The 20,481-nt window shown below is 43.4% G+C and overlaps 1 protein-coding gene across 1 annotated transcript in view; it reads left to right on the plus strand.

The window, feature by feature from the left end:
- The window catches only part of LMNB1 (lamin B1), a 54,984-nt gene continuing 41,097 nt past the window's right edge, over nt 6,595–20,481 (plus strand). Inside the window, exon 1 of the mRNA XM_003123882.5 lies at nt 6,595–7,418. Within this exon, the coding sequence (XP_003123930.2) occupies nt 7,060–7,418 (359 nt within the window). The 5' untranslated portion in view covers nt 6,595–7,059. The remainder of the gene's footprint in view (nt 7,419–20,481) is intronic.

Raw genomic sequence — 20,481 nt, forward strand, 5'->3', positions numbered from 1 at the left:
GGAGGAGCTGACATTGCAGTTCACATCTGAAGGCTGGCTGCCGCTAAAAACAAAAGTTGGTCTTGCTTGGGGAGATCAGTCTTTTGCTTTTTTTCAGGCCTTCAGTTGATTGGATGAGGCCCACACATACGGAGGGCAGTCTGCTTTACTCAAAAGTCCACAGATTTAATGTTAATTTCATGTGAAGCATCTACACAGACATATTCAGATAATGTTTGACCACGTCTTTGGACATTGTGGTCCAGCTAATATATTAACCATCACAGGTTAGGCTGCTCTGCACTCCCTGTGTTGCTCCTCATGCCCCTTGTTGGCATTCTTTGGAGGTTGCTGACTACAGTGGTTCTGAAATCGTGCAGGGCCCTTTGGGCTCCTGGGCACAAAGACATTTGTGTGCCCCCCATTTTTTGTTTTTAGGAAATGGGCCTCTTTCAGCCTCCATAGCTTTCCCTGAGTTCCCAGGTTCAGCCAGTTGCTGATCAAGGAAGGAGAGGGATATAAAGACAAGGGAAGAACAGTCAAGCAACAATAAGCACAGCCTTGGGGCAGGATCCTGGTTCCTTCTCAAGGGATACCCATAATGACGTAGGCATCTTACATAGCTAAGAGGAAAGTTATATTTCTTATGCTTCTTTTAGAAGGGAACGCTTTAAAATTGAACAGTTTAGAGTCCTTCCTTGTCCTTTTCCCTGGCTTAATTGCACCCTAAACACAATCACCTGTAAACTAAAGATTAGGCACCCTGAACACAATTGCCTATAGGATAAAGATTATTAGCACATGATGTTTTTCAGGAACTTTCCTAGTTTGTTCTAATCTGTGGTCAATATGCCCTTTTCTCAAGTACTGTTACTCTAGGCAGTAGCCCAGAAGACCAGCACTAGGATCATGCTGAGATCTCCTGAGGTCAGCTCTGATAACTAAGATTCCCCCCAAAAAAGAGAATTCATGTTTTGTCCCATTCCCGACTCCTATCTGAAAACCTGTTTTTTCTCCTGTTAAAACTCCCCACAATTCTTCCCAATAGAGGACACAGTCTTTAAGGCATTAGCCTGCTGTGGCTTCCTTTGCCTGGCAAAGCAATAAAAGCTATCTTTTTCTCCTTCACCCATAACTGTCTCTGAGTTTCTACTGGGGACCAGTGGATAGAGGCCGAGTTTCGCCAGCAGTTCTGGAGAAGGCTGCTCTTGGCTTCTGTTCTGTTGCTTCAAGATCGAAGAAAACAGGAGACCTTGTTTTGAGGCACAAACCAGCTCTTAGATCCTCCATCCACCCTCAACTCAGTTCAGGGCTGGACAAGGAACCACGACGCCCAGAGTTCACCTGGCTTCCAACTCTTTCCTTTCCCAGCCAGGAGGCATTTTTTGGTGCTGAGGTAGTAGGGCTGGGAAGATGGGGTGAGGGGACTGGTTCAGCCAGATTACCTATCTTTTCAAATCTTTTCTTATACCTGTATCAAAGCTATTAACATTTCCATCCCAAATGCTATAAAATTGGGTTGTGATGATCATTGTACAGCTATAAATGTAATAAATTCATTGAGTAATATAAAAAAAAAAAATGGGAGTTCCCGTCGTGGCGCAGTGGTTAACGAATCCGACTAGGAACCATGAGGTGGCGGGTTTGGTCCCTGCCCTTGCTCAGTGGGTTAACGATCTGGCGTTGCCGTGAGCTGTGGTGTAGGTTGCAGACGCGGCTGGGATCCTGCGTTGCTGTGTGTCTGGCGTAGGCCGGTGGCTACAGCTCCAATTGGACCCTGGCCTGGGAACCTCCATATGCCAAGGGACCGGCCCAAGAAATAGCAACAACAACAACAAAAATAAGGTACAGATGAGGGACCAAAAAAAAAAAAAAAAAAAAAGCTACTAACTTAAAAGCTGAGAATAGTGTGATCGTCCGTAGTTTAGGTTTGATGATGCCATTCTAGGAAGAATGGCACCTCAAAATTGTGGTAATGAGGAGGAAAAGAACTCTGGCACCTGGTTGAGATTTGAGATTTCATTCTTTTATTTTACCTTATCAACTATGCAAATATTTTATCTTCCTTTTTCCTCTGCTTTCTTTTTTTTTTTTTGTCTTTTTGCCATTTCTTTGGGCCGCTCCTGCGGCATATGGAGGTTCCCAGGCTAGGGGTCGAATCGGAGCTGTAGCCACTGACCTACGCCAGAGCCACAGCAACACGGGATCCGAGCCGCGTCTACAACCTACACCACAGCTCATGGCAACGCCGGATCGTTAACCCACTGAGCAAGGGCAGGGACCGAACCCGAAACCTTATGGTTCCTAGTCGGATTTGTTAACCACTGCGCCACGATGGGAACTCCTCCTCTGCTTTGTTGAACTTGGCTGTGCATTCTGGAAACAGTGCCCTTACTTTTCTAGATTGACCTAAAGACTAAGTTTTATAGGGAAATTTCAGGCAAAATGAAAGAGGAACACTGGTCAGGAAGATATTTTATGTGAGAAGTCTCACATCAAGTCTAAGAACTAAATGAATAAATTAAAATGTTATCTTACATCATGATAAAGCGACTGAAGACTGATCATGAAAAACTCTTTGAGTGGGGTCAGTTCCAATCAGGGCAGAAACAGCTGAATTGCATGTAACCCCTACACTTGGACTCTAGTTTTGGTTTTAATTTTTACCATTCTAAAGGCAAAGAAGCAGAATATAGGGAGAAAGGGCACACTTCCATAAGATTTAAAAAAAGCTGTTAAAGGAGTTCCCGTCGTGGCTCAGTGGTTAACGAACCCAACTAGAAGCCATGAGGTTTCGGGTTCAATCCCTGGCCTTGCTCAGTGGGTTAAGGATCCAGCGTTGCCGTGAGCTGTGGTGTGGGTGGCAGCTGCGGCTCGGATCCTGCATTGCTGTGGCTCTGGTGTAGGCTGGTGGCTACAGCTCTGATTCGACACCTAGCCTGGGAACCTCCGTATGCCGCAGGAGCAGCCCAAGAAAATGGCAAAAAGACAAAAAAAAAGACAAAAAAAAAAAAAAAAAAGCTGTTAAAATCTGATGTATAGATACTACTTTAACAAATACTTTAAAGATATCTTTTAAGAATAAAGAAAATATTGGGAGTTCTCTGATGGCCTAGCGGGTTGAGGCTCCTGCGTTCTCACCGCTGTGGCTCTGGTTGCTGCTGTGCGGCGTAGGTTCAATCCCTGGCCCAGGAATTCCCACATACTGCCTGTGTGGCAAAAAAGAAAAAAAAAAAAATAAAAAAAAAAAAAAAACAAGAGAGAACCAGAAATAAACGTTGCAACTCTCATAAAAAAAAAAAAAAAAAGAATAAAGAAAATATAGTATCACCATGTTTTGGCATAAAACAAAATTAAAATGCAACCATGCAAATTAGTTTTTCTTTTTGACTAAATCAAGAACTATCAGTAAGAAGGAACCACTGAGTTAAAATAATCTTGCCAATGCCACTAATACCATGTATTCAGAACTCAAGCAATTTGGAAAACAATTGTGAGCAGTATATAAATTTCATGGCAGTATGCTAAGAGAAAAACTCTTCAGCTCTTTTTAAAAACACAAAAATTAAATCAGAGTTGGAAAGCATTCTGGATAGTCATTCACATTCTAAAACATGATTTATTGTTATGCTTTTACGATAATTGGAAAAAGTATTAACTTTGCAAAGTATATTAAATAGAAACAATCTGGCCTAGTAGAGGATTATGCATTAAATTATTTTTTCATTTATTTCTTCAGCAAACATATTGAAGAGGTATTACTTTTAAAAAAGAGATACTACTTAGCAATTTTTTTTCTTCATTTGGTATGGTAGCTCCCCAGTTTGTTTGCACTGTGTACTCAGCTATCTGCCAGCTGTCACTCCCCTCTCCTGGGACAAAAGTGGTTTACTGCTAGCTTTCAGTCTCTCCTTCTCCTTTCCTACCCATCTCCATCCTAGTTTGGGTTCTTTCTGCCCAGACATGATAGGTATCCTGTTTTATTCTGTCACAGATCCAAATGACATATACAAAGTAGGGCAAATGTCGAATCAATTCTCTGAATGAAGTGAATTCTCTCTGTGTTGTGGGAGGAGATTTAAAGAGGTAAAGGATGCTTTGGGAAGTTGAGGCTTGGTAGTGACGTATATGGCCTGACCACAGAACATGTGCACTGACAAGTAAGTAAAGGTTTATAGGAAAAAACAGGCAGACTATTTCAAATTACGACTGTCTTTGTAAGTGCAGAAGCGTTGTCACCGTACTCATACAGTGTGTTATTTTCTTTGCATTTATTGGGGAAAACATTGGTGGTGAGGTGACTGCAGGAATTATTTAAATGAGGAGGGCTGGACACATTTAGTATGAAAGAGTAGGGAATCAATGGGCCTTGGTCCAGATACAAAGTTAGGCATGGGAAAAGCCAAGAGAACAAGGAAAGTGTACATTAAATAAAGTACTTGACCAAATGTTTGTACAATTGCCTAATTCTAAGGCTAAGAGATTTTCCTTTTTTTTTTTCTCATTACTTTTGATTGGAGACACAGGATTATTGTTAGTAAGGATTACTATTTAAGCCATTCCATATTCTGTCTAAACATAATACACATTATGCTATACTTACATCACATATGTTCTTTTATTTAATTATTGCAAATCCCTGCAAGGTAGGAATCATCTATAATAACTTCTATAAAGTTACATTGCTATCACAGTCAATTCTCAACTGACTGCAGTATACTTGTTTCAGCAAATAGGATATAATCTGAGTTTCCCAAAACAATCTGAGATTGAGAAGTTCTATCAAGAGAAAATTTCCTGGGGTTGAGAGCAGGAGAGATCATGCCTGAAAATCACTTCACAGTCTTAAAACTTCAAAAATGTTGGGAAAATAATTTTTAAAAATCTCCAAATATTTTTAAAAATCTGAGGTAAAAGGAAAATAAGGACTGAAAACCAAGCCATCGGTGTGGTGGAAAGAGCTTCAAGGAGAGTGGATTTACATCCCATTTTGGATTCTGCTACCTTGGACCCAGCACTCACCTTCTTTAAGCCTCATTTCTTTCTATGTAATTTCGATTTTTCAAGATCCTTTTCATTTATTAAAATTATTTTAATACTTATATACATCACCAACTTCACAACAGAACCTTTTCAACTCACTGTGAAGGAGGGAGGTATTTTAGATAACAGGGCAGGAAATAAAACCATTCATGAGAGTATCATGATCATAGAGTGCCTGGAAATTCATGGAGGATGATATGCAGCCTGGTGCCCTTCACTAATTCCTATGTACATGGCTACTATGTAAAGAACGTTCAGTCTTTATTTCTGCCATTATTAAAGTAACCTGTAATTATTCTACAGATGTGTCCCTAATAGGTTATGAGGTGCTCGTCTAGGTTATAGTTAAGGGCAAGGCTCTGGAGTCAAATGAAGCCGCTTGGGTTTCAGTGCAGTCCTGTGTCCTGCTCTGCTGTAAGGAAATTCATCTATTACATGGACACATTTTCTTTTTTTGGCCACCCCGGCTATGTGGAAGTTCCCTAGCCAGGGATCGAACGGGCGCCACGGCAGCGACCCAAGCACCTGCAGTGACAACTCCTTGATCCTTAATCCACTGAACCCAAGAACTCCCCAAGGATACATTTTCAAATGCAAAGACTCCAGTTCCCACATCAAAAGCAAGTGTGTGGACGGATAATTCAAGAAAAGCTCAGGTAAGGCACATAGACAATTTCAGTGTCAGCCTGAAAGTTAAAATGGATTCATGGACATTCTATTGGCATTGTTGTCAATTACATTTTAGGGATCCCTTTTTAAAGCAAAAGTCATTTCTACTTAAGTTTTCACAAGTTTAGATCTTGATGCATCAGATTTTACTGCAGCATGACAATAAACAGCATGTTTACTATCTGCTTAGTAACATGTTAATCGTATCACTTGTGAGGTGGTTTTGATTTTATAGCGCCCTAAATTGTTAAGAAATAGATGGATCAGGGACTGCTCATCAGCAGTTGGCGTTTCTGGGATCTTATCTGTCGGCTTGGCTGCAGGACACGCGTGCGTCAATTTGATGGGAGGAGGTGTTCTGATACACCATTTTCCCCTTGAGAGAAAAAAGGCTTCCCTTGGACCCCGCACGCAGTTGGTTTTGAACCTCGGACACCAGCGTCCATTACGTAACTCCAAGGCGGCCCGGCCTCCAGGCAGTTTTCCGAACCCTCTCCGCGGGGCGGGGTATAAGGTTACAATGCCCGCGGTCGTCCCGGCCTCTACGAGTTTTGCGCGTGGCTGTTAGAGACGTTTACTTTTGAATTTCCCTGAACCGCCGGGTGTGGGCGGCGGCTCGGACCCGCCCCGGAAACCTCTGGGCTCCTTCCCGCCATCCGCTGGCCCGGCCCCGCCGGGGGTCCCCGCAGGGTGGTGGGGAAGACCAGGCCGGCTCAGGGCCCCGGGCCGCCGCGCGAGCAGTCCTCGCCGCCCCTCCCCGCCGCCCTCAGTCCTTCCCCCGCCACGCCCAGCCAGGCGCTCACAGACCCGACAGTTGCCAGAAGGCATGATTTTGAATTTACAGGCCCGCCCCCTGCTGCTGGCTCCCCATTGGCCAGTGACGGTCACGTGAGGTATCAGAGCGCGCCGGCCATCTTGGGAAGCGCGGCGCCGCGGTCCGCGCCACCTCCGCCCCCGCCCGCCCCTCCGCCCTCCTCCCCCCGCCCGCGGCTCAGCGCCGTTTGAGAGGAAACAAAGTGCTGCGGGCGGGAGACTCAGCGGCGGCGGCGGCGCGCGGATTCTGCTCGGCCATCCCGGCCACCCTTGCCCCGTATTTCCCGAGCGTGTGTGTGCGCGCGTGTGTGAGTGTGTGCATGTTTTCTTACACAGGATATTTTACGACTGATTGATTTTGTAGTCCTCCCCCTTTGCCCTTTGTGCTGTAACCCCTCTCCCGCCATCCCAGGTGCTTCGTCCTTCCTCCTCACGCCGGTCTCTCCGCGAGCGTGGGTCGCCGGTTCGCGCCTTCTCTCCCGCTTCGGCCCCTGCCGCCCCTCTTATTCCCGTGCTGCCCACGGCCTCCGCGCCCCGCTCTCCCCGCCGATCGCCATGGCGACAGCGACCCCCGTGCAGTCGCGCACGGGCAGCCGCGCGGGCGGCCCCACCACGCCGCTGAGCCCCACGCGGCTGTCGCGGCTGCAGGAGAAGGAGGAGCTGCGCGAGCTCAACGACCGGCTGGCCGTGTACATCGACAAGGTGCGCAGCCTGGAGACAGAGAACAGCGCGCTGCAGCTGCAGGTGACCGAACGCGAGGAGGTGCGTGGCCGCGAGCTCACCGGCCTCAAGGCTCTCTACGAGACAGAGCTGGCCGACGCACGACGCGCGCTCGACGACACGGCCCGCGAACGCGCCAAGCTGCAGATCGAGCTGGGCAAGTTCAAAGCCGAGCACGACCAGCTGCTCCTCAAGTGAGTGCTCGCCTGGCGGCCGCGGTAACTCACACGAGGGGTGGGGGGCGCAGCTCGGGCGGGAGGGTGAAGGCCTGGGTGCCTACGCCCTTCGGAAAGGGCAGGGTTTCCATCTCCAAGAAGGAGGAAGAATCTAGTGTTTTTCAGCAGGCGCAGGGGTCCCGCAGGGGCCTCAAGTTGTAGCGGTGGTAAAACCGGGATGTACATTTCCCGATCTTGGGTTCCCTGTGGGACCCGGCGAAGTGCGCGCCTCTGACCGCGGAGGAGTAACGCCCGGCTTCGGGCCTCGGACTCCGGGATCCAGAAGGCTTTTGCGCGCCGAGGCCGGGCAAGCGCCAGGTGCGGGGAGGTGGCTTCTGGGCACGCGCTTAAATGCGCGCCACGGTTTCCGGCCGGACCGAGACAAAGCGTCTGGTGGGTTTGCGGGGCAGGAATGGCCGGCTGGGGAGGACGGGCTGCCGGCCTAGAGAATGAATGAGCTCTGCGCGGGCGGAGAGAGGAAGGGGAGGGACCTGCCTCTGGCGTCCTGGTCTCCCGGGGGTGGGTCTCGCTTTGGCGCGCTCAGTTTTGGCCCTGTGACTTTTTGCGATCCTTCTGCGCTTGCTTTGGGCTGGGAGGGAGGGGAGGAGTCAGAACTGCGCGCCACCGCCGGCTCCGGGCAAGTTGGGTTTTCGAGCTCCTTTAGCTTTCCCTGGGGAAAGATGTCTTTGCTGCGGAGACACACGCGGGCCCTTGGGTGCGTCTGTGCACTGGACTCCACAAGAGTTTTTGCATGTCGCTGCCACCGTTCTCCGATCGGCCGACTGCTTGCCCCCAACAGCAGCCCCCTCCCCTAGCTTTTGCACCACTAACGTATAGTCACTTGGTTTTTCCGGTATAGAAGAGACCAAGCTCAGTCCCCACATCTGTCATTGTGCTGACAGGTCAGGGCAGATGAAAGGATGTGTAAATGTGGAGAGTTGTGGGGAGGGAGAACTTGTAATTATTCCACATAACAGGATCCGAATTTTCAGTCCAGGGCACAAGGCTAAATTTGCAAGCCTTTGTTGATCCTACCTTGCTTTTTTTGATGGGCAAAATGGCATAGCTGTCATCAGTAGGCAGCTACTGTTTATGTCACGCTTTAGAAGATTGCTCACTTTGCTCCCAGAATTCGTGGTCTCTACGCCCTATTGCCAGTTGAAATTTCTGGAGGTACCTGATGCTGACTGACTTTGTTCCTCTGATATTTCTGTCTGTATCCATGTCTCGGTCTCTGATTCGTATATGTGAGCTTCTATTTCCCTCTCTTGTTAAATACATGGAAAACGGTTTGTAAGGAATATGTGTACTTGGTAAAAATAAAATAGTATAGACTGGTGTATAGTGAAAAACTGTACGTCTTCTGCCTCTTTCCAGGAGACAGTCACATTTAGCCCTTCTGTTTTTATTTCGCGGATATTTAATTCCACAAAACAAAAATAATAATTAGCTTATGTTTTTGTTTCCTGGACTTACTAACCTTTGGAGTCATCTTTGGAAATGGGTCAGTTCACTCACTACTGTTTCCATCTTCCTCCAGATTTTTTCATTACTGAATTTCTTCACATCTTGGATGTGGTTGTTTATATGATTCACCATTATCATGTGTAGCACTAAGAAGAAAAAAACTTCAGGGCCAACTATGTAGGATCCATCCTGTTGGACCCATTCTGGTTTCAGAGATGTTAAAGCATGGCAGAGATTGTGTCACCTGCCAGTTACTGTTTTATGCAAAAGTTAGACGGAGATTTGGAAAAAAAGGTTATTGCTCTCATGTTGCAATAGGGGCGATAACCCACAAGCAAATAAATACTGAATTTCATCTGATTTGAAGCATTTTGATGCGGGTGCTGTTATAATCTTTCCAGAAGTTATCCCTGAAGGTTTTTCACACAGTAACAAGACTGCCACCTGGCTGACTATAGTTGTAAAATGCTCTGCATGTGTTGTACAATGCATGTTGGTTTCAGCAAGATTAAAAGTGAAGAATATGTGTATTAGAATCAAATCAGTATATGTGATATAATGTTAGGTAATAACATAACTAGGGGGAATAAAAATAAAGCCGGATAAAGGGATGGTGTGGTTAAGAAAGTCCTGTCTGAGGACTTGATAATTGAAAACAGTTTTCTCTGCTATGGCAGGTAGTATGCTGGATTGTGTGTGTATGTGTGTGTGTGTGTGTGTGTGTGTGTATACACATACATACATGTATTTTTAAGATTTGTACATATATCTGTTGTTGGGATTAGCTATATATATATATTTTCGAAATGCCATCAATTCCTCAAAACATGTCACATTGTACTATAGGATTTCAATTCTGACTTTCTCAGTATAATTTTGTCCTTAAATAGCTTTTCATTTTTCTCATTGGTTAAAGAAAAATTTGCCTTGAGCATACCTTCAAATGCTTTGAAGCTATCTGATCCCAATATCTATTACATGAGGCAACTTTTGTCCCTTAAAGCTCTCTTCTCTTAAGATGATATACAGCTGACATCCTATGAATTTGATTTACATCTAGTTTCCTCCTGTATCACATATTTTCCTTTCCTTGGTTTCTTCCCTCATTGTGTTGGGGAACATCCTTAGATAACTTATTCAGAAAAAATGGCAGGAGGTAAACTTACCAAGGCTTATGTGTCTGAAAATAACTTTGATTTTTGTGTCATGCTTGATTGATAGTTGGGCTAGGTATAAAATACTCAACATTTTCCCTCAGAACTTGGGAAGTAACATATTGCCTCATTGTCTTCTAGCACCCTGTTGTTGTTAAATGTCTACCTAAAGCCTCTCACAGTTATTTTCTTTTGGTAATTGCTTTGTTTTTCCTCTCTGGAAGCTTTGGAATTTTCTTTTATCCCCATTTCCTTGTATCTCATGGTGATAAGTCTAGGTATGGATATTCTGTTAAGCACTGTAGGTGTTGTAAGTAGGTCCCCAGGAGTTCCTGTCGTGGCTCAGCAGTTAATGAACCCAACTAGCATCCATGAGGACTTGGTTTCCATCCCTGGCCTCACTCAGTAGGTTAAGTATCCGGCATTGCTGTGAGCTGTAGTGTAGCTCGCAGATGTGGCTTGAATCTGGCCTTGCTGTGGCTGTGGTGTAGGCCAGCTGCTACAGCTCCAATTAGACCCCTAGCCAGGGACCTTCCATATGCTGCAGGTGTGGCTCTCAAAAAGACAGAAGACCAAAAAAAAAAAAAAAGTAAGTCCCCCTTTAAAATCTTGATATTTCTTTAGCTCTGGAAAATTTACTTTATTCCCTATGTTTTCTGTGTACCATTTTCTTTGTTCTCTCTTATTGGAATTTTGAATGTCTTGTTTTCTCATTATTTTTTTTCATTCTGGGAAATTTTGCTTTTCTTCAGCTCAGTAGTGACATTTATTTATCTACTTACTGTCTTTTTAGGGTTGCACCCACAGCTCAATAGTGACATTTTAAAGACAGAAATCATACTTTTAATTTTAAGAAATCTTTTTGTACAGCTTTTTATTTAGCTTTTATTTGGCTTCATCTATTGTATGAATTACTTCATGTATTGTATGAATTATTTTCTTGAATTTCATGTTTAGGGTTTTCTTTTAAAAATTCTCTTCTTTTAATTGGATTATTTTCTTCCCTGATCACTTGCTCTTTTTACTTGGTGTGTTTTTTTTCTTCCCACTGACTATCCCAATTGCTGATCCTTGGTTGTCTGCATTTTCAAGGGAAGGGCTAGGTAGTGCTTGGATATTACTGCTGAATTGTTTAGGTAGCTCCTTCCCACTTTTCTGAATGGAAGAACAAAGTAGGATTTTGACTACGAATGGGTCATACTCTTGGCCAACTTGTTGGAAAAGCTGCAGCTATGTTAACGGGTGCCCAGAAGAGTGCGGTACAAAGCTGTTGCTGAATTAACCCATCCTTTTTAGTTCTTCTGTAGCCCCTGTTTGCATGTTCTGTGATAGGTGTTTTATCTACATTTCATCTACTAGAAATTTGTTGAAATGTTTGCTAATGATCCCTTTTTTGTTCACTGCCCTTTTTCTTTTTTTCTTTCTTTTCTTTTCTTTTTTTTAATGGCTAAACCAGCGACATGGAAGTTCCTGGGCCAGGGATTGAATCTGAACTGCAGCTGTGGGCAGTGCCAGATACTTTAACCTTCTGTATTGGTTGGGGGGATAGAACCTACCACAGTAACCTGAGCCTCTGCAGTCAGATTCTTAACCCACTGGGCCATAGTGGGAATTCCTTTACTGCCTTTTTTCACAGTCTAGTGGGGTGGTCAATACCTATTGCCTAGTAATCCTTGGGAATCTTGGAAATCATTTAATTTTGAGCAATAATGGAAATATAATTTGTAAAATGAAAAGGAAGAAATGTTTTATTGTCTGTTTGGGTCTGTTGAGCTCTTTTAAGAATAATTTTCTCTTTAGTATTTTTTTTTGGGACTGTGCCCGAGTCAAATGGAAGTTCCTGTGCCAGGGATTGAATCTTCGCTGCAGCAGTGACCCAGGCCACAGCAGTGACAACACCAGGTCCTTAACCTCCCATGCCACAAGGGAACTCCCTCTCTTTGACTTTTTATTTGGAGTCAGAGTTTTTGTAATTAAATCATTTAGATAGATTTTTAAGAAAACGAATCTTGAGAGGACTTATTTTTTATTTTTATTTCTTTGTTTTTTTTAGGGCCACACCCGCAGCATATGGAGGTTCCCAGGCTAGGGGTCTATTCGGAGCTGTACCCGCTGGCCTATGCCACAGCCACAGCAATGCCAGATCCCAGCTGGGTCTGTGACCTATACCACAGCTCCTGGCAACACCAGACCCTGAGAGAATCTGAATTCCAAAATAACTTATTCCCTTTTTTGGTTTTTAAGCATACAACATCCCTCAGAGACAGAAGAATTCCAGGAGACATTTGCCCTTGCTAGAAAGAGTTTGACAACAGCTTCTTTGCGGGTGTTTGTTCTCTCATAGGGAAACTGATCTCAGATCTAAGATAACAGCTACTCTAGAATTCCCATTGCGGCTCAGTGGAAACAAACCCAACTAATATCCATGCGGATGCCGGTTTGATCCCTGGCCCCTGCTCAGTGGGTTAAGGGTCCAGTGTTGCTGTGAGCTGCATTGGTATGTTGCAGATGCGGCTCAGATCCAGTGTTGCTGTGACTCTGGCGCAGGCTGGCAGCTGCAGCTCTGATTCGACCCCTAGCCTGGGAACCTCCATATGCCATGAGTGCAGCCCTTAAAAAAAAAAAAAAAAGAAAAAGAAAAAAGATACAGCTACTCTGATTTAGTCCAAGCCTAATTATATTTCCTTGAAAGTTTTTTAGGGGTCCACTTTCTAAAATGAATGCCATCAGTCAACACTTTAAACAAAAAAGTAAATTGACTTATTTGAAAATTTCAATATTAACTAATTATGCAGGCAGGCTAAATATAAGAAAATTAAAGATGTTGATTAATTGTTCAGTAGCTAGTTTTGTGGATGCATACTTTTTTGGTTCCTTAAGTGTCATGGGTTCACAGTCTTTTTTTGTAAAACCCTCATGGCCACATGTGTTTGGAGTTAAAAGCAATTCCAACTTTAGGAAGCTAATGTGATGTCTACCTGTATGTGACACTCCCAGTGGGGTCTGGGTTAGCACCCTATATGAAACAGATATTTCTTCAGGGAAAGATATTAATAGTCACAGTAAGTGGAGAAAGACAACTAAAAATAGCGTCACGTCCATTCAGGTCAGGTTTTGTCACCAAATGAATTGATGAAAATTTTGGTTTTAGAGCTCTGGATTACAAATATGAGAGGAATGGTTTGTTTGTTTATTTATTTATTTACCTTTTTATGGCCACACCTGTGGTATATGGAAGTTCCCAGGCTAGGGGGCAAATTGGAGCTGCAGCTGCAGGCCTATGCCATAGCCACGGCAATACTGGATCCTGAGCCACATCTGAGACCTGCGCTGCAGCTTGCAGCAATGATCCATAACTGAGCAAGGCCAGGGATTGAACTGCATCCTCACAGGGACAATGTCAGGTTCTTAAGCTGAGCCACAGAGGGAACTCTGATTTATGTTTTTTTAATTGACCACTTCTTAGTTCACTTGACTCAGGTTCTGGGAGTTGAACCTAGAACACAAATAAATTTTATTGGTTGACTGATTCATGGTAGATAGTCAGGCTTGAAAGGATGTAAGATTAACTCTTAAAGTGATTAGCTCTTTATAGAGAATTATGAATTAATTAGGAAAGTGGAGAGGGGGGCTCACTGGTATATAACTAACATAATGGATGCTGTAGGATTGTTTGAGATGCTGAGCAAGTCAATTTACTGTCCCTTCATTTCAAAAAAGTTTTTGAAAAGAATGTCTTAAGGAACATAGTTTAGTGTTTGAGATGTATTAGGCCTCAAAACTGGTGTTTTAAATTCATCTTTGAGAGGCCGAACAAAAATTTTGTTATTTAAAGTGGAACTTCATGTCTTTTCAAAGCAAATGGTATATTTTAAATTTTATGAAAATAGTACATTTTTTCTTCCAAACAGAATGACGAGTACTGTTGGTTGTAATTTTTCAGGGTATATATGCATTTGAAGATTCATAGGCTTCCTGCCTTCATCCTCAAGCGTCATGGTTTTGAGGAGGCTGGGTTTGAGGTTGAGGGGGATGGAGCCTACACAGTATATTCCTTTGGGAAAATGACATTCCTCTGATTTTCCTTCGTTAGTGCATTGGTAAGGAAACTTCTCTTGGGAATTTTGGATTTGTGTTTTCATTAAAAAGTGTTTCCAGATGCTGATGTGCTACTAACAAGTATACTTGGGACATTTGTCAGTCACATTAGCTTGAGACAGAGTCATATTAAGCAAGAACATTAAGTGAAGGTACAGCTTCCTACTCTTTGTGACTTGGGGTATGTGATTTGTGACTTTAATTCTTTGAGCTTTTGTTTCCTTTTCAGTATAATTGGGACAGGTGTAAGTAGTGGTTTTTTGAATCACAGCAAGGATGAAGAAATCTAGACCTTTTTCTAGCCTGTCAATTTACTTGTCTCATAATAATGGGTGGATTTTTATCAGAATTGGCATTTTGAAGAAATTAGGAAGCATACTGAAATGAAATGTAACTAAGATAAACTAATTCTTCTTTTACTTTATTAGGGCAGAAGGGGATGGTTGGCATCTACCTTATATTTGGACTTACTGTATATTCACTGTTGACTATACATATTTTGGCCACACAGAGTGGAATTTAGTTGCATAGGCTAAACAGTATATGCAGGGTTATTTTAACATCATATTTTTTCAGTTTTCAAACCTAAAATAATAAATGCTGATCTGCTTTAGAGACTTTTTCTTATTATGTGGGAAATCATTTGAAAAACAAAAAACTTTGATCCCATGTATTACTTGGTCTTTGGTTTATGTCCTGATTTTGCCCTGATGGAAGCAAGTTGCCAATAAAACTCTGGTCTTAATGTGAAGCCATAAACTTCATGGTAAATAATTACTTTTATTTTCAAGGGAAGAACTTTAAATATGAAATCCCTAGACTTGGTGTTAAAGTCTAGGAGCCAGGTCCTAAGTAATTAAACCGTTACGATGCGTCCTTCCCTTGCTTTCAAAGGATGTTTGCTAGAGCAAGATGTCTTTGGAGTTGTTTATTCAAACTAGGAGGTTAGACTAGGTAATTGTTTGGTGTACCCAGATTCAAGGAAGTAAACACACAGAATGAAAGATTAAGCACCATAAAAATATGCTGCTACATCTTTCTTTCCCCTCTATACACGGTTATGCTTGTTCTTTTCATTCGTCCAGATGATGTCACCTCAGGTCTGAGTTAGAGATCTTTAGACTTTTAGATCATCACTGTAGGTTTGTTTCCTGCCCAAACAGTGAGAATGAGCCTTAAGTTCAGCTGGGCATTGGGACCCTGTTTTAACTGAAGTTCCCAATTTCTGGGATCCAGGGAAGTTTCCCAATCAGAGTTTTAACTTATACCCTCCCCCATATCTCTCTAACAAGAGGATTGTGTTTTGGGTGTTATATTTGCAGAATTAAAAAAAAAAAAACTAATATTTTCTTGTTACACAGAAATTGTATGTTCATTGTGGAAAATTAGAAAATACAGATAAATACCAAGAAGAATATAAGTCACACGTAGTCCCATAAGACTTCTGAAGTTTTCCTGTTTATATTCATGACAAAAAAATGGATTCATAGTAAATATCAATATGTAACCTTTCATGCTACACTGCTTTGTGAGCTTCTTTACATGTCAGTAAATGTACTTTATCACTTTAAGGGTATGTCAACAGGAGTTCCCATTGTGGCTCAGTGGTTAACAAATCCGACTAGGAACCATGAGGTTGTGGGTTCGATCCCTGGTGTTGCTCAGTGGGTTAAGGATCCAGCATTGCTGTGAGCTGTGGTGTAGGTTGCAGATGCGGCTCGGATCCCGTGTTGCTGTGGCTGTGGCGTAGGCTGGCGGCTACAGCTCCAATTCAACCCCTAGCCTGGGAACCTCCATATGCCGTGGGAGTGGCCCTAGAAATGGCAAAAAGACAAAAAAAAAAAAAAAAAAAAAAAAAAAGATAAGGGTATGTCAACAACTTTTATTGGCCACTCAGTTTGCTGTGACCCAAGGTGTAGGCTTTGCAGTGACTGTGTCTACCTGATTTCTGAGAGGTCATAGAGGGCTGTGATTATCATCTATTTTGCTGACAGTATCACATTTTTTTCTTTTGGATAACTTAATGGTTAAATGTTAACTAATTTTTACTGGTTAAATGTTAACCATTGGATAAAGTAATAGCAAGTTTGCCAATTTTTGACGCCATTAACAGAAGGGTGTCCATTTCCCGTTTGGGGGAATTTATTTCTTGATTCCTGGGATTCTTCTTAGTTCTTTTTTTTTTTTTTTGTCTTTTTAGGGTCGCACCCGTGGCACATGGAGGTTCCCAGGCTAGGGGTCTAATTGGAGCCGTTGGCCTCCAGCCTATGCCAGAGCCACAGCAAGGCAGGATCTGAGCCGCATCTGTGACCTACACCACAGCTCACGGCAACGCCAGATCCTTTACCCACTGGGCGAGGCCAGGGATCAAAGCCGCAACCTCATGGTTCCTAGTCAGTTTCGTTAACCACTGAGCCATGACGGAAACTCCTCTTTTTAGTTCTCGATCATTTTTGTTGTTAACACTCATTGCAAGCATAAAGGAGTAAAAAGATCCACATTTAAGTTGTAATCTTTGCTGTGGGCTTGGATTCTAAGTGAGACATTCCTTAGCTAGTATGTTTCCTTGGTCCTTTTTAAAATTTAATTTTTTTGCCCTTACTGCACTTGCACTTATTGATCATGAATGGAATTATAGCACTTTTACTACAATCTAGCTCATTTTGTATATTCAGAAAATGAGACCTGGAGAGCTTAGAATACTTGTGCAGGATTCAGGACAAAAAACTAACATTTATTTCGTTCTTACTATGTTTGCCAGGTACTATGCCAGATGCTTTACAGGTACTGTTTTTAAGCCTTACCCTTTTTGATGAGTGAGGAAACTTCAGGCTCAGAGGGCCTTAACTATTTTGCCTGAGATAACTTAGCAGATAAATGTCAGTTAGAATAGATCCTAGCTCTGTCTTCTAGCATTGTTAGAGGGTTTTTACGTGGATCACCTCATTTAATACTGGCCTGAAGCAGGCTCATGGAGCACTGTCATCTGTCCTTGAATTTGAGGTCTTACACAAGACATGTGACTTTCAGGTTCATTTGGATGCTACTTTTGGAAGTGGTACTAGATGTACATTTTTCACGGTGATAGTTGAGATAATTTATTTTTTTTAATTTTTTTGTCTTTTTGCTATTTCTTTGGGCCTTTCCCACGGCATATGGAGGTTCCCAGGCTAGGGGTCTAATCGGAGCGGTAGCCACTGGCCTACACCAGAGCCACAGCAACGCGGGATCCGAGCCACGTCTGCAACCTACACCACAGCTCACGGCAACGCCGGATCCTTAACCCACTGAGCAAGGGCAGGGACCGAACCCGCAACCTCATGGTTCCTAGTCGGATTCGTTAACCACTGCGCCACGATGGGAACTCCAAGATAATTTTTAATTTTTCATGAGGTTACAGTAACTGAGGCAGGTGTTTGAAATACTGAGGGCTTCATTTGCTAATAAGGAAAGGGTAAAAATGAATTACTCAGAGACTTCCTTTGTCTTTTCTTCCTTGTTGAAAAGCTTTCCTACTCAACAACTTAATAATAACTTTAAAAGAAACTAAAATCTCTAAATAAGTCTTTAATACTCATGACAGAAATATTCTTTTCATTTTTCTTTAATTCAGCACACATTTTTGGAACAGCTGCTGTTACCGAGTTCAAGCTTGTCCTGCTTGCCACACAACAGATCAGTAAATCAAGAGATGAGTTTTGGGGCAAGGAATAGTGACTTTAATCAGAAAGCCAGCTCTCCGAGATGGTGGATTAGTGTCCCAAAGAACCATCTTCCATCTTGCCAGGGTTTGGAGGCTAATTTCTTTTCTTCTTTTTGGGCTGTATCCGGAGCATATGGAAGTTCCTATGCCGCTGCTGTGCAGGTATTCAATGGATGCTCGTTTCTTTTATAGAACAAAGAGGAGTAAAGTAAAATGGTCCCTAAGTTGTTGCACATATTTTCTGGGTTAGGCCAGACTTGGGAAGGAATAGGTTAATTTCTTCTTTCCTGAAACCATTCACAGGTGGACCTGTGACTGTGTCCTGTGAGCGAAGGAAAGGTTTTCAGCTTAAGGTCCAGGCATGGAAGGCAAGGTTCCTGGAGTTGAGCCATTATGGATAATTTAAGCTGTAAGTAACATCACTTTAGGGATTAAGTTGTAGCAAAAGAAATAGAGTACAAAAGTTAAAAGAAACACATCCAATATGGAATAAGATTTGTTCTTCCCTGTTATAGTACGGCAAGCCAGGCCTTGAACCAGATTCTGGGGATAGGGAGATGAGAGGCTTAGTTCTTGTTATCAAGCTGCTTACAGTCTAGTAAGGAAGACAGAAAACGCTACAGTACTGCGATCCTATGACTGCAGTGCACTCATACAGTGTAGTAAGTGCTCCGATAGCAGTATCTACATGGTGCTATGGAGAAAGGGGCTACCTATGAGCCATAGTAGGAGCCTTGTAAAATTTTTGGGAGACATCCCAGGAGAACTGGAGAGGCAGTGAATCAGTGAATTGGGGGTAAGTAATACGTGGAAAATGTTAGGAAAGGTGTTGTCCTGAAGTGCAAATAGTTTGTCTAACGAGGGTCATATATATATGGATGTAAATATGTGGTGGGGGGAGATTGGGTTTTAGGTAATGAATTTCAGGCAGAATAGTGACATGATCAATCTAGCTTTAATGTGGAGGAAAAAGGACTATGTTAATTTCTGAAGACTAGAGGCCTTTAAAAACATTGAGTAAGCACACTTGGGAGTAAAGATACAGCTGAGGTGAGGTGGGAAGTGGGAAAGGGCAGAAGATTGATTTAAGAGAGACTGAGTGCGGGAGATGAGGGAGAATGGCGTCTAGGGTGACAGCTCCCATGCTTGGGTGCCTGGGGAGGTAGTGTTGTTCTTGAGAGAGGAGCAGATTCGGAGGACCCTGCCCAGCGTTAGTTGTGAGTTAGTGCTGTTTGTTGCATTTCTGGGTGGATATGTCAGCTGGCAATTTGGGGTACTTCACTGGAGTTCTGGAGAGAAACCTGATTGAAGATAGAGTTTTAGAGCGTGGGTTGGTATTGGGGGGTAAAGAAAGAAAAGAGATGAGGGGCAAAGTCAAAGACATGGTAAACATCTCCACGTGAGGACCAGGCAGAAGATGGAAAACGCATGATGAAGATGACCTGTGATAGCCGGAGGTAGGACAAGAATGAGTCCTGAAACAGGGAGCTTTACAAAGGAATGCTAGTACAGTCTAGGTTTGGTAAGAACTAAGAAGTATCCATTGATTTTGATTCTTAGGAGCTTATTGTATTTTTGCCTTTTTTTTTTGCTTTTTCCTGAGCCGCTTCCGCAGCATATGGAGGTTCCCAGGCTAGGGGTGGAATTGGAGCTGTAGCCACTGGCCTACGCCAGAGCCACAGCAATGCGGGATCCGAGCCACATCTGCGACCTACACCACAGGTCACGGCAACGCCAGATCCTTAACCCACTGAGTAAGACCAGGGATCGAACCCGCAACCTCATGGTTCCTAGTCGGATTCGTTAACCACTGCGCCACGACGGGAACTCCCTTTGGAGCTTATTGTTGACTGTGGGTGTTTAATGCTGGTGAAGTGTGGTAAGGTCAAAGCCACTGAGCATAATTAAGGAAGAAATAGGAATAAAGGTCATAAGTTTGGGTCCCATAGAATGTTTGATGTGGAAGGAAGAAGACCTTTTTAAAAGTCAATTTAAAAAGAGTCTTACTTGATGTTTATCTAACGCAACAGTGGATAGGGTATCAGAACACTTACCCCTCTAAGATTCTGCGCTAAAAAAAAATGTGACCATGGAGTTTCCGTTGTGACTCAGTGGTAATGAACCTGGCTAGTTTGCATGAGGCTGTGGGTTCGATCCCTGGCCCTGCTTAGTGGGTTAAGGATCTGGCATTGCTGTGAGCTGCTGTGTAGGTCACAGATGTGGCTCAGATCCTGAGTTGCTGTGGTGTAGCTGGCAGCTACAGCTCCGATTCAGCCCCTAGCCTGGGAACTTCCATATGCCTTGGGTGTGGCCCTAAAAAGACCAATAAATAAATAAATAAATAAAGGTGACCTCTTCACTGCCTTTTTTTTTTTTTTTTTTTTTTTTTGTTGTTGTTGTTGTTGTTGTTGCTATTTCTTGGGCCGCTCCCGCGGCATATGGAGGTTCCCAGGCTAGGGGTTGAATCGGAGCTGTAGCCACCGGCCTACGCCAGAGCCACAGCAACACGGGATCCGAGCCGCGTCTGCAACCTACACCACAGCTCACGGCAACGCCGGATCGTTAACCCACTGAGCAAGGGCAGGGACCGAACCCGCAACCTCATGGTTCCTAGTCGGAT

The sequence above is a fragment of the Sus scrofa genome, chromosome 2, assembly GCF_000003025.6.
Source record: "Sus scrofa isolate TJ Tabasco breed Duroc chromosome 2, Sscrofa11.1, whole genome shotgun sequence".
NCBI lineage: Eukaryota > Metazoa > Chordata > Mammalia > Artiodactyla > Suidae > Sus > Sus scrofa.